Source organism: Cygnus atratus, chromosome 7 (assembly GCF_013377495.2).
Source record: "Cygnus atratus isolate AKBS03 ecotype Queensland, Australia chromosome 7, CAtr_DNAZoo_HiC_assembly, whole genome shotgun sequence".
NCBI classification, from domain to species: Eukaryota; Metazoa; Chordata; class Aves; order Anseriformes; family Anatidae; genus Cygnus; species Cygnus atratus.
In genome coordinates, this window is record NC_066368.1 from 12,649,012 (window position 1) to 12,663,524 (window position 14,513).

General features: G+C 40.6%; 1 protein-coding gene across 1 annotated transcript in view; it reads right to left on the bottom strand.

Annotated features, from left to right (window-relative positions):
* Positions 1–5,431: 5,431 nt before the first annotated feature.
* CFAP58 (cilia and flagella associated protein 58) overlaps positions 5,432–14,513 on the bottom strand; it is a 57,878-nt gene continuing 48,796 nt past the window's right edge. Inside the window, exons 17-19 of the mRNA XM_035547671.1 lie at positions 11,549–11,668; positions 9,894–10,027; positions 5,432–5,623 (exon numbers count right to left, since the gene is read on the bottom strand). Coding sequence (XP_035403564.1) covers positions 5,503–5,623; positions 9,894–10,027; positions 11,549–11,668 — 375 coding nt within the window. The 3' untranslated portion in view covers positions 5,432–5,502. The remainder of the gene's footprint in view (positions 5,624–9,893; positions 10,028–11,548; positions 11,669–14,513) is intronic.

Below are 14,513 nucleotides of genomic sequence, written 5' to 3' on the forward strand. Positions count from 1 at the left end.
TGTAAGGGGGCTACAAGGGGGCACAGGTTTGCAGAGTGAAAAAAGCAGTTCTGAGGATGCTCACAGAGTTGCAAGCTACTACCCTTCAGGATAAATGTGGGAATTGAATGTGTGTTTGCTCCTAGCCTGCCCTGATTGCAAGGCAGAGCAGGTCTGTTTAAACTGCTGCTTCGGGCACCTTTTCATTTATTGCGACAAAGGTGGTTTAAGCAAATGTGTTTTACCCTGCAATTGGGGCCAGCTAGGAACGTGCCTGTGGTCAGTTCCTGCTGCTCAGCTGCCACAGGAGAACTTCTGGCATCATCGCTTTTGATCACAAAAGTGTCAGAGTGGTCCCAGAAAGTTGTGGTTTCCCATGGCAGCTGGGCACAGCACTTGGAAAAAAATATAGATTTTTAAAAAGTTAAATAAACCACGCATTTTTCCTCCAGAAATGTTCTGTACTCAAGATAAAGTTTCAGGGTGTTTCTGAGGAGGCAAGATAGCAAATGTTGACCACTTTTTTTTTTTTTTTTAAAGGTGAGAAATTAGATGTAGGTTAATTGCCTACATTTCAGTGCCAATACCAAATACGTCTCTCCCCTACTATTTTTGTAGTTATCACCCTGCAGCCCACAGATCTCAGTGAGGCTGAGCTATCCGAATGTTTTGCCACTACACTAAAATGCCCTGTTTCTACAGGCACACTCAGAAAATTAAGAGGGAGTAACAAAAGTTGCAAACACATACTTAACTTGAAGTGCATTCAAACCCCATGTAGAGATTCTCATTTCAGATTAAAATGGCTTTAAATTACTGCTACTTAGTCTTCTGCCAAGAAAAAGCCCTGAAAAATGGTCCTTGCTGTGAAGAACTGGGAAGTTTAAATAGTCAAGGCTGACTGAAAACACAATTGCTGCATCCACCTCACACCTGGGCAGATTAAAGTGCCCACCAAAAGAAAGGGAGGCTCCTGGCCACCCTGGAGGTGAGCACAGATCTGCCAAGATCCAGCTTGCAGAACTGTGAGCCTTTAAAACCACTCTTTCCCCTTCTTTTCTCTCTGGATGTTAGGCAAGCTGATGATCTCACAAATACCTGTATTTGTGAAATCCCATTAGCCCAGCACCTCTCTCAGCTCCCACCACCCCAACACCTCTAATCCCGTATACAGGAGATAGCCACAGGCAGCTCTCCAGCCTCAGCCACGTACAGCACAGCCTGCAGATCCTGCCCTGAGCCTTCACACCCACACATGCCGTGGGCACAGCTTCACCTTTTTTGGGAAGAGAAGCTCCTCAAGCAAGCCTATGGGATTGTATCGGGACAGCATTCTGCATGCTGAACAGCAGGAGGAGCCAGGCTGATCTGCATGGGGCTGCTTAAAAAGCAGACAAGTGGAGAAGAGAACGAGCATCAGGATCAAAGCTACTGCTTTTAGAAACAAACTAAAAATACACTCTGCTAGTGGGGATAGCACAACAGCTGAACCACCTGCTAGGGAAATAATACTCACCCGCTGAAGTGCCTAAATACAAACACACATGATTTAGAGACTTAAATTTGGATAAAGATAGTTGGGATGAGCCAGCTTTCAAGAAGCACCTGTAATGTTTTCAAAAGGAGTGGCAGATACTGGTTTTGCTGCCCAAATTCTTTTTTTGATTCTCCTACAAACTTTACCCTCTCATAACTTTATCCAGGGGATAAGGAGTAAATCCAGGACCTACATCTCTCTCCTCTTTCCTGCAGCTTACTTGAGGCACAACAGCATCACTTCAACATGAAGATATGAAACAGCAGCCTGAGACGAAGGCACGATGGACTCAAGACAGTTACTGCCAACCCACCTGCAGACAGGGCTCCAGGACACGCAGCCGAGCAGCTCTGTGGTGGCTCCTCAGTTGCAGCAGCCAGGAGGGCAGGCCTGTCCCCTTCCTTGCCTGGGCTCTCAGAACCTGGCGCCCCCCTTCCTGCGCAGCCCGCTCCCCTCCATCTTGCAGCAGCAGCTCATGCTTCTAGAGTACTTAGAAGATAGCACTAAAGCTGTTTTTCTGTCCTGCTGCTGGGTGCACCAGGAAAGCGGCAGGGCTGGGCTCATTAAATGGAGCCCCTAGGTCCTGGTGAGGCTGGTCAGGGCCATTAAGGCCAATTAGTGCCCCAGGGCCTGGCACCTGCTGCTCCACTCACGGCAAACCCTCCGCCCTGCCGTGTTGGTAAAAGCTCCTGTCTGCAGGTGCCAAGTCCTTACCTTCTCCTAGCCTGCCCTAGATCTGGAGTTTGTGGCTCTCAACGTGATGGAGCTGAGCTGTGACCTGTTTTTCACCACTGTTCGCTCAAGGGCTTCCCAGACTTATTGCAGCAGGACTTGTTAGTGGGTGTGTAGCGTGTGCTCTCGCTGCTCTCAGTCCACAACGTGAGGGTAAAGGAAGGCTTCGTGTGCTGTCAGACCTAACAGGCGATCCCAGAAGGGTTGTGAGAACCTTTGAATGGATGGGTCAGTGTACAGCGTATTGTTTTTTGTTGTGCTTAAACAATATGCTGAAAACAGACCTGCTAGACAAGATCAGCACTTAAGTAACATGGGAAGTTACTTAAAATATTGTCTACGTATTGCAAGAGCTCCGCAGATGAATACATAACTTTGCTTACTCAGGATAGATTTACTGTGAAAGCTACTACAGCTTCAATCCAAACCAATTAAAGTCAAGAAAGATTTCTTTTAACTTTACTACGGATCATAGCCCTTTCTCTTCATCTTTTCACATATCTTTGCAGGAACATGAAGTTAAAGATATCCTTGCTACTTCTAGGCTTACATCTTGCCATCTAGATGGGAATTCAATTAATATCATTCTGTAACACAACTTTGAGAAGCACTTCAGAGCTGCTGCTCACAATGCAGAAGTGACTGAATAAATGATACTCTCATTAACACTCTGCCTTTCCCTGCTGTGCAAGCCACATCCTTGAACGCTAAAATCACCGCCGCATCAGCTGGGTTCACAGGCATCCAGAGAGACTTTTCAGGCTCCTGACTTTTATAGACCAGGGGGGTGGATTTGGTGTGCTTTAATCCCTTCTATTACATGAACTCAGAAATATTTTCGACTCTCTGGCACTATAAATCAAGCTGGCTGCAGTTATTCTATTCCTGATTATGCTGAAAGTTACTGGCATTAATTTGATGTCTTAATGTTCTTGCCTTTTTTTTCCCCAAACTAACATGTGAATTTAGTTTCCCTGTAGTAAGTAAACAATGCAATACAAGTGGAGATAGTAGCCAATGCATTCAAATCTGGATGCCTGAAACTGTGGATGTACACAAGAAAAGCTCCCCTACTTTGCAGGTGATATTTCCTGCACTCACTTCTTAGCTCTCCAGGTGGGAAGACGACGTTGCGTAAGAAAAGTACATTTCTTTTCAATCCTCTTTGGTGGTTTTTTGCTTTTGTGTTTGTTTGTTTCTTTGTTTTTAATCTAGAAGATTAAGCACTTTTTCTTATGAAAAATTATTAGTGTTAATTCTTACAAATTAACTTAAATCTATACGTTAATATATCTATATCTTATATCTATAAATTAATTCACCTTTGCAAGTCAGTAGACAAACAATATTCCTCCCATTTTAGAGACTGGAGAACTCAGATCAAGACCCAGTTGGGGATGGAGTGTCTGTCTTACTGTAAAAACAGATCAACCAATGCAACACAAGTTACTATTAAATACATCTAAAGATGGAAAAGAACCTGTTTTATTACTGTACTCACAAAAATTAGTGAACGTATTCCATCTGCTTGGCTCCCCTTCCTTTGTTCTGACCACTGTTAACCACCGTGACAGCTCGTCTTCTAAACCCTGACACCAAACAGAGGGAAAGATGTGCACAGCTGTGAGTTACCTCTGGATAAGTTAGGGGTATGCTGCACATCTCAGTGCGACAAATCGGTTGCTTCTCTGCAGTGTGATGGTGTTCTCAGAGGGTAACTGTCTCTCTCTTATTCACGTGAATTAATTAATGTGAATTTACTGATTTATTTCAGTACAAATTACTCCCCAGTATCAGTAAGCATAGTGGAGTCCAGCTCTAGGCTGAATACCCAGGACCTTAACAAATACTGACTTTTAAAAGCTTCAGTAAAACCTCCTTGGGATCCCATCAAACTCAAGCACCCATGTCAGTTATTCTCAATTATCCTAACTTTATAGTTAGGACATGTCAGGTACCCAAAAGACACGATTCAGACAGCATGACTGCCCTAAAATGATAACTTTCAAATAATGCACTTGACAGGGAAAAAGCAATAATAGTTATTCTGGGAACAAAAGAAAAATACAATGGATCTGATGACTAAGTGTTCTGGTCCCCTGTGTAAAAGGAAAGTAGATCCCTGTCGTATTTAACTTGATTCCTTTGAATTAAACACTTCCATTAAAAGTTTCCCACAGTAGCTTTAATATTTAATTATGTATTCCACCAAAGGAAAGAACAAAATCTTTGCAAAGGGTTTTTTGTGCATGTGAAATATTTATCAGCGTATCTCTTTGGACAAGTATTTTTATCCCCCAGGCTGAGAAAGAGCTTCCATGTACAAACCAGTTTCAAAACATTTTATTTTACAACTTGAAAGTTTTCTATACTTCAGCACCTCATGCCGTGACTTTGTTATTTCACTTGTTAATGAATGGTAATTAAATCTCTTTTGGCTGAAAAGGTTGGAGGGCTCCTGCTGTATTACAAAAACAATTTCTGAAAGTTACAAAAATGCCCAAGTGTCTAGAAATTAAAGAGTAAAGTTTGCCATGTTTTGAGTCCAAGTTTAACTCACTAGGAAGGATTTATGTGGGAGAACAGCATGTCCCAGTCAGTGTGCATAGTCTCCCCAGCCGAACAGACATAATTATGTCACTGCGTCTATCAGAGTAAACAGAATCTCAGTCTTAATAATGCACATTGCAGCCACAAGCTTCCTTGATCTTACAAACAACTGTAGCAAACACTGAATAAACCAAATTATATACTACCTGCACAAAGAACTGCTACATGTGTACATCTAAGTAAAGAGTTGATAATTTTGCATTTGCTCAGTAGGGCTTGGAACATCAGCTTATTAATTTTTCCTTTCTGTTTTCTCATTTCTTTCAGGTGCTTTGACTCAGAGGATAAATGAAGTGACTGCTTACAACAGAGGTAGATAAAGGGGAAACAGCTCTACATATTAAGGCATTTTGTGGTGTTACTGTGCTTAATAAAGAGATACAGTGTTGAAAAAAAAATCAGCATGGTCTCCACTATTCACTTCCACCAGTAGAGATTCTGATGGCACCACATATGGCATATTTGGTCCACCGTTTCTAAACCAAAAGTAGGATAATTATAGCATAAAATGCCTTCTTCTGAAAGCAATAAAGTGATTTCAGAATGAAAGTTGATTCTGAATTTCTTTCTCAATTCTAGTTTGTCAAACAGCCCGGCACAGAGTTTAGCAAGAAACCGGGGAAGGGAATGGGGTAAGTCCATTGCTAAGCTGTGACTCGGGGAAGGGGTCTGCTGAGAGCAAAGCCCCCTCCAGTGAAGCGAGGAACATCAGGTTTGCGGCGTGGAAACTCAGATTCCATGTCAGCCAAGGATCGTTCCTTCTCCCTTGAAATAAAAACAAAGAAAAGGAGAATACATTTTTCATTCTGCTGCCCAGTGATGTTTACAAACGAAGGAAATCTGTGTCCTCCAAAGTTTCTTTGATGCAATCGTGTATCAAGAGATCATTAAAAATTTGTTGATTAAAGCCCGTTAGGCTAAACCGACATGACTAGGTGTCTGTTTGGATCTAATTACAAGACTACTGATGATTTTTGGAATTATTTAAAATCAGAACTAAATGAGCTTAGTGCCACTCCCCAAAATGGTCAGAGCACCTCATTAGAGCAAGTTTGTACATGAGCTCCGTGACTTCAGATTTCTAATCATCAACCCATTCTAGCAAGTATACAATTGTTTTCAAACAAACAGCTGCATTAATCAAAGACTTAACGTGGAGATACTTTTTCTTTGTTGAATTTTAATGAATGAATAGTGTTATCTGTCTTTCTGTTTTAACAAAGTTCTAGTGATAACTACCCTGCCTGTGACATTTGCAGAAAAATTAACACTATGCTGTGGGCGCCCCATGGCCCCAGGAAGTTGCTCTTTCGGAGGATCCAGGAAGGCTTGAATTTGTTGGCCTTAAGAGGAGGGAACAAGGGTTAGCTGGTTCTTCTCTAATGAGGTTTGCGAGGTAAGCACAGCAGAACAAATACAAAGGACAGTATTTCAAGCTCACTGTGATACACCTGGAGGTTTCAGAAACAGGTCCAAAGATATTTAAAATTAACAGAGTGGAGCTTTGTGATGTAGGAGTATATCACAACAGTAGACGTCTCAAGGCTTTACAAAGAAGGCCAGTACCATTACTTTTATTTTACAGTCACCGAGACTGAGACAAAAATGTGAGTGCAACCAGGCTTTTACAAAGTCTATCCTTGTCACATTAGCACCCTTACTCAGTCCCCATTGAGGGAGAAAAAAAACACTCCCTGGAATTAATACTTTTCTCTGTCTCTAAAAATTACTGTCTGTGCAGGGAGAGGAGGAAATTCAGAGAAACCCTGTAGGAGGACTAGTTATGCCTCTTTTTCCAAATTTAACTCATATGGAGGTGGGAGAATAGGCAAAAGATGGCTCAGATGAACATAGCCATGAAAACCATTTGTACGTGTTTTTAATTATATCAATACAGCACTAATGGGCATGCCAGCTGACAGCACTACGAGCTAACATGCTACATTTAGATGGCTCGTCCTATCTCACTATTGAACTTCCAACTTTGGTGAGAGAAAATTATCCAGAGTCTAGGCTCATTCTGACTTCATTGCTCCCATGGAGACACCCAACAGATGTGCTCATCAGAATGGAAAATTCTGTTCAGCAGAACACTGTGATATGTTATGTAGAACTAACGTGCAAGTAGCCATGTGAAAAAGCTCCCAGATACTACTGACATTCTTCAGAGCAGTTATTTACATAGGTAGGATTTCAGGACGAGGTCTCTGGTGCGGCTTTAAGCTTCATCTTTTCTCACCAATCCTTACAAAGATCAAACTGGAACCCTAGTGCTAGAAGCAATTAGAAAAATTAACGAAGCAGAAAGGGTACAAGAAGCAGAAGGAGAAAATGGAAAGGGTGAGGAAAAGAAAGCCTAAGACATCTAGAAAAGATAACATTTGAAATCCAAAAGAATAAAAAGATTTCAAATTTACAACCAAAGTCTGAAACAACGGTTTTTCAGCTTGAACACAGAACAAAGCTAAATTCCTATTGTCACTCATTATATTCCTTTAGCATCCCATGGAAAGCTGCATTAATTCAATATCAAGACTTTAAATCAAAAACCAGAACTGTCTTGTGCAAATCAATAAAAGCTTTAGATGATACCTTTGTATGAGGTTATCTGAGAGTATTAATTCTCTTTCATACCAGTGTAGTCAATAATTCTGCTAATGCTATCGTCCCAACAGGATCCTCTTTTTATTAGCAAAAGCAGACACATTTATTTCAGACATGATGTTAACATTAGCCAGCGTGATGGAGATCAAGTCAGTGGTTTTGTCTCAGCTGGGATTCAGAGCAACCTGAAATTGTAAGAATCAACTGCCCCTGACTCTTTGACTAGCATCTACACGCCCAGCTGTGCCTGTACAGCTCAGTCTGAGGCAGGAATGATGTGCAATGGCTGCATGTCAGGGTCAAAGGACTCCTTGGGGAAGGGTCTGGCTGCAGAACAAGCTCTCTCTATTGCAGAAAGCAAAAGACATGTCATGCACAATTGGCAGTTTGGCGAAGGAAGGCAGCACAACAAGGTTGTTTCCTCTGTACTGCTGTCGGGCAATGCAAAGAGGAGTCTCGAGATGACAGAACCACGGCTGATATGCCCATTTATGCCTTGGGGTGCACACTATCTTTCAAAGCAGGTTGTGGCCCAACAGTTTTCTTCTGGGGAACAAAACAATGAGGGCAGAGGAGAGCACAGACCCGGCACCTAGCGACCTCTCAGCTGCCACAGGCACAAGAAAAGTGCGAGTCAGGCCTGGCAGCACAGAGCTGGTAGCTTCTGAGCCTCGGGTGGGAGCAGTGAGATGCAGCTGTCCTGCAGAAGCACCACCAACAGCATGTGAATGTACTTCCTAAACACAGATGTTAGAGAGACACCGTGCTCATAGGACTACAGCCATGTCCACAGGAGACACAACCTGACAAACTGCACTAACAGCAGATATTGCTATCCTGAACCTATAAACACTGTAAAGAATATGGCATTAATGGACCTACATCACAACTTTCCATTCACTGTGTACAATTAACAGGCCGAGGTTCAGTCACCACCACCTCGCACAATGTTTTTGTTTTCCTTAGAACAGTTATGTCCCTAACAAGCTGTTTTTTCAATCGTTATGACAGGAATTAATTCCAGGTACGATGTAACAACAAAACATGGGTGAATTTCTTCTCATCTGGTGAACAAAAAGAATCATGATGTCAGGGTCCAAAATGGAAACATTAAAACTATTGTGAGGAGGATACTTAGCTGCTGGAAATGGATTATCAGGCATTATGGTAGCCTCACATATTGATCCTAAAGCTCCAGGAAGGCCATTAGCACTGCACAATTGTTGCTAATTCCAAACATGAAGATAACATTATGCAATTTGCAGGGGGATAAAAGTCACTGTTTATCACTGGCTATTTCGCTAATTCAGTCATTGAAACTGTTTGCTGCCTGAAATATGATTAAGAAAGAAATAGATACTGTCAGCTTTGAATATATTCAGCAACACAGAGAATTGTTGGCTTTGGTGTGCTAGGAAGGAACAGGATGGGAAAGAAAGGGATGGAAAGACAAAAGGCATACACAGAAAAACTTGGTAACATCATGTCATCTGATTGCAGAAATCTAAGAAACTTCTTTTTAAGAGGAAAAGTCCCATAACTCCATTTTCATAAGTGACTAATAGTTTTGGTGTCCCAGGCTGGAGATTCATTATCAGAATAGCCTCATCTCCCAGCCTCTGCAAATTAGGTCACTTTAATAGGCCACAAAATGGGCGACTAAGATCCTAGTCATTTTCTTTTAATCAAGAGAAGCGGCTGAATGCTCAGTTGCAGACTGATACTGGCAGGGAGGTACCATCAAGCTGCTACTGGTTAAGAAGAGACAACTACCTACGAGAAAGTTCTTAGGCTCTCCCCTCAAAAGGGTAAGACATCTCATAAACCCATGCTCTGATCATTGCTCACTTTCCTCCATCTGCATGTAGGAAGGAAATGAAGTGGATGGGGAATGCTCTTCTCTACAACCATTGGCAATGATATCTGCTGCCAGAAGGAGATAGTCATCAGGCACAACTGCCACATTTTGGAAACAACAATGACATTGTTTTTACACCAGGATTATTTAATTGCCACCTGAAGAAAGGTCGTCCTCCATATAAGATGCTATTTCATTTAATTTGTAACTCATAAAGCACACTGAGGTCCTCATAATGTTTGAGGATGTCTCATTAGATGTGAGAGACCAGATAGCAATCTGTGTCTTCTGGGCACCTCCTCATTGGCATGAATAATTTAACTGGACTGGAGAACACATCAGCAGTATCACTGCTGGATGTTCTTTACCTGGCCTCAGATCATGGTAAATCTAGACCAGACTGAAGTAATATGAAGGAAAACATCAGGAAAGTTAGGCAACAAAACTATACATCATCTCAGTCAAATTTGGATGTGTTCTGATCAAAAGGGTAAAACAGTTGTTTTTTTTTTTTAAAAAAAAAAGTAGGTTTATGCAGAAAGTTGTATAGACAAAACTGTTATTCTCCCATACTTGGCCTGTTGTTCCTTGCGTTTCTGAGCCAGATATTTCTTTTTCACGTTCAGAAGCTCGTTGGCAAGCCTTTCAATTTCATATTTGTATTCTTGGCTCTGTGACTCATACATATTCAATTCTGAGGACAAAACCTAACAAACAAAAGACAAAAAAAGCAGAAAAAGGAGATGTCAGTTTTACTTAAACATAAATTAGTGCTTTTATAAGCACTTTTGTCTTTCACATTTGACCACGTAGGACATCACCATTTTCTACCACATTTCCATTTTCCATCGTGTTTCACTCAATCACCTCTGCCCACCTAAGGACGGTTTACAAAATTAAGGCTATGCAATTTAACTACAATAAAACATGTAAAATATGCCCCAGGCATTATGGGAATTATATTAATACATACGTTAGCTCTTAATGTTCTGGGACACAGATCTAGGTGAAAACCCAAAATGAAGGGCTTAAAAAAATATACTAACATAGGAGTTTATCTAGTAATAATGGGCTTTATTCATAGGGATCCACTTTGTTACATGAAGTAATTAAATCCACAAGAGCAAAGTAGCACCAGGCAGTGCAAATATGAATAAAATGCTGCTTGCATTTGAATCAGTAAACTTTAAAGAAAGTAGGAGTACACATAGTATGTTTTTCTTCTTTAAGATGGAGAAAAACTTGACCTGGCACCACAAAATGACAAGCACACCAGTACACTACAGCGTACTATGCCTGAAATAAACAGTAGCAATTGAATGCATTATGGACAAACGGTAACCGTATGGAAAACTTCAAATCACATTCAGTTTAGCTAAACTTTGGCTTCTATTTTACATCTTCTACATTGTTTTTCTTCTCCATGGAAAGCTAAGATTTGCATAACAGCCTCTTTGTTTCCTCAGGGCCCATCTGCTCCTGCATTTTTTTCCTCGTGGTTAGTATAGACATGATTATGATGCAGTGAACAGGAGATGATGACTGCAACAGAGAAAGGAGCTGTAGAAGCAGATGAACTCCTGGGGAGACTGATCATTCATGCAGGCAAGAACAAGGGAAGATCAACTCGTGCTATCAAAGAATCACTTTTTAATATCATGCTTTCAAAGTTTTCCTCAAGATTCCTTCTGAATCAGGAAATTTTCACTTTTAGTGGCAAGGGGTTAAGACAGGTTACTTTGGCCATCACTATAAAGTTTGCAAGTCTGATATATATGTACGCATTCCAAGAGAAATAACAATAATTTAAGACTGGATTCTCAATATGTTCCCACTATCTCGTTAAAAAGAAAATGAAATGGTTTTGCTTATTAAAGACTTCAACAGTTTAAGAAAAGGGATGGAGAATAGCTTAATGGAAAACTGACGGTGTCACAGAATGTCTGCACACAAGAAGCATTTACAGCATTATGCTGTGCACACATTCTAATAAGACTTTTCTTCTGTTATAATAAAATAAACAAATGTAATGTGGCAAAAAGATATTCTACTGCTATTGCTTCTCCCTTGGGGAGATGCAGAATTAGCTTTCTTTTCCTAATCTAATATACGAAGGCATGAACATTGATCATTGAAAATCTTCCTGAAGCCTAGGTCTCCAGAATCACTAGTGAAGTCGTTCTGCAAGCCTGGCAGCCCCTCAGCCAGAGAAAGAGGACATTTCTTACTTTCAGCTGTTTAGTCTTCTCTCGAAGAGTATGCCGGTAGAGCTGCAACTGTTCTGCGGCTTCAGGTCCAGGCTGACGGGCCAAGACATGCTTCAGTTCCACATATAGTTTTTCCTTTTCCTACAAAAAGACAGTTGTATAAGAACTTTCCCTTCTACTATAGCAGCAGCACAACCTGCAATGAAATCAACCTCACTGAAAAATGCAACTATATCAAGAAGATATTTGCAGAAACAAATCTGCCTGTGTGTCAGTCTTTCCTTGCTAGCCATAAGGTATTTAAAGTTGTTGTGATAGCAGTGGGAGAGCTCATTAAGAGAAACATCCAGCTAGTTCAAACAACGAATGAAATACTCTTAAACACTGTCATCAGTGAGCACGCTTTACCACAGAGAACATAAAACAGGCTCTGGAAAAGTATCCAGGGGTGGGGAATTAATTACTAGTAACTGTGCTTATTCCAATTTTTCTTCTTATGAGCCACATTGCCTTACATTAAGGATCATAGCTTCATCCAACAGGAAGTGTTTAGCTACAAAAACCTCAAGCAAGGATGGTACAAAAGAAATAACTTCTAGACAAAATCCTGCAAAGCACATATACATACACACAATACATGTATATATATATATATACACACATATATTCATATATATATAAACCTTAACTGAGGGGACCCTGGGATAGGGAAGGAAAAGATGAATAGGAATAACTATGACTACCACAACTACCACCAAGTAATTTTTCTTTGCCTTGTGTCTTCTTCATGTTGGATGAGAAAACTTGTTGGAACGGGATATAACCGTGCCTGAATGGAAACCACACTGTCGACACACTTGCAGCTTTCTGTACTGAAAGGCTGCTTTGAACTGGGTTTTGAGGTTATACTTTTTTCCAGACTGAGGAATAAAGCACTGAAAAAGCCACCCACGTAGCTTTGCAGATTTCAATATTTTTAGTATCTACCGTGTCAGACTAAGATTGTTATTATTTAAGATTATTTAGCAAGATCCGATCATTGTCTGGTACCTGGAGAGCTGAAGTGAAAAGGAGGGGTATTTGACTGGAAGTTGGTCTAGCAGACAAAAGATTTAACAGAAGATGACAAAAATGCCATGTTGGAGGTAGGCTATGTAGTTATTTATACTGGCTTTGACAAAACCCCTTTTTGCTGGCATTTTATAAGTACTGACTGCAACTATTACCACAGATTTCTTCTGTTGGTGTGGGGAATTAAGCCATATCATCACATAGAATAGCTACATTTGACTTTGCTCAGTGAACATATAAAATTCTGGGTATCCCGCATTCAGGAGCATAAGGTGTCCGGAGTTTTCAGACCTTTGCACCTTCTGAAAACCATGCACTAACAGACCTAAAAATGAAAGGACTTCAAATCATAATTTAGTTTTGCAAACATTGCCCTTCAATTCTGCATGTGACTGAGGAAGAGCTCCTTATAAATGAAGTTGTTCACAGCTCATCTCTGGAAAAATCAAAACCTCCTGACCTCCTGAGACTCAGACTGGAGTTTGCATAGTGGCAAAAATTAAATTGGGAATTCACTCTCAGTGGAGAGTAATTGTGTCACTGCAAGTGGCTGCCACTACTACCTCTTCTTCCTCTGGACACAAGATTTTACTGCAAGTTAAAAGCAGCAGCAAAAGAAAAATCTGCCTTGTCAAATCTGGCCAGTCAGTATTAACATTCCACCCCTGAATGTATCACAGATTTGTATTTTGGAACAGTGTAATGGTAATTTGGATAAATATGGAGCAGTTGATGGATTGAAGGTCTTATGTGCAATTGTTTTCCAATTTATTTCTCTCCTAACCCTCTACAAGGGCCAACCAAGCTCTTCAAACATTGTGCAATGGTGTGTATAATAACCCCATTTAGAGACAAAGTGTGCAATTCTATTATAAGGAGAATCTATCTTATGCAACAGAGACTCGTTAGCTTTCCGATGTATATTGTCTCCATAATCCAACAGAGGCAGAACCAGCTGTCTCATAACGCATATCCTGTCCTTCCTTGCTAAGAACTGTCCATCTCTTTTACATCTAGTCAATTAATTTGCTACTGTGTCAGAAGCACCATATGTCAGCCAAACATTGAAAGAAAATCCTAGGTGCTTCCTTTCCTCATCAGCAAAAGTTTGTATGCACGGGTTGGCATTTCCATACTTTGTCATTTTATCCCAGGATGCAGACAAAAATCAATTAATTTCAATTAATTTTAAAATGGTAACCACCAGAGTATATCCGCGTACAAAGTATCAGTTACAAAGTATGTGTGATACTACCACCCGAATGTATTCCTCAAAGCAGGTACTTTTATCTCCACATGTACGAAAGCAGAATGCCCACAGAAAAGAAAAAGCACAAAATAATTTAAAATTTTGGCTTCAATAATATTCTAGCTATATTGGAAAGACAGACAATCTGTGCATTTTGTGTTACATGCAGATAGCTTAAAAATACCCAAATATCAGGTATAGCATAGGATATGTAGAAAGACCTGCAGGGTTGTCCAGTGTAAGTGGGATGTATTCAAAAAAGCTTTCAGTTATAGTGTGCGAATTAATACCCCCAGAAGATATCAGTTATAGTGTGTGAATTAATACTCCCAGAAGATAGATCTATGTTGCTTTTTGGAAACAAAAAAAATGCGCGTGTGTTCCTTAAAGTCTCGGAGAGAGCCCAATGGTTCTCTCCAAGAAAACCGTAAGTCAGCAGTGAAGATGAGTGGGGTGGCAGTAATGCAGTAATTCAAAAACAAGACCACATTTTGTCTAAAGTTGAAGTCAGTAACCTCCATTTATTTCTGTTGGTGGCTATGCAAATGAAGCTGGAGCAAAAGCTACCTGAAATCCTGCACTCATTATGCAGAAATAAATCAATCCATTACAGTTTGTGTAAGATACACTTCTTTGGATTGTCCCAGACTGCCTCCCCTCAAGTTC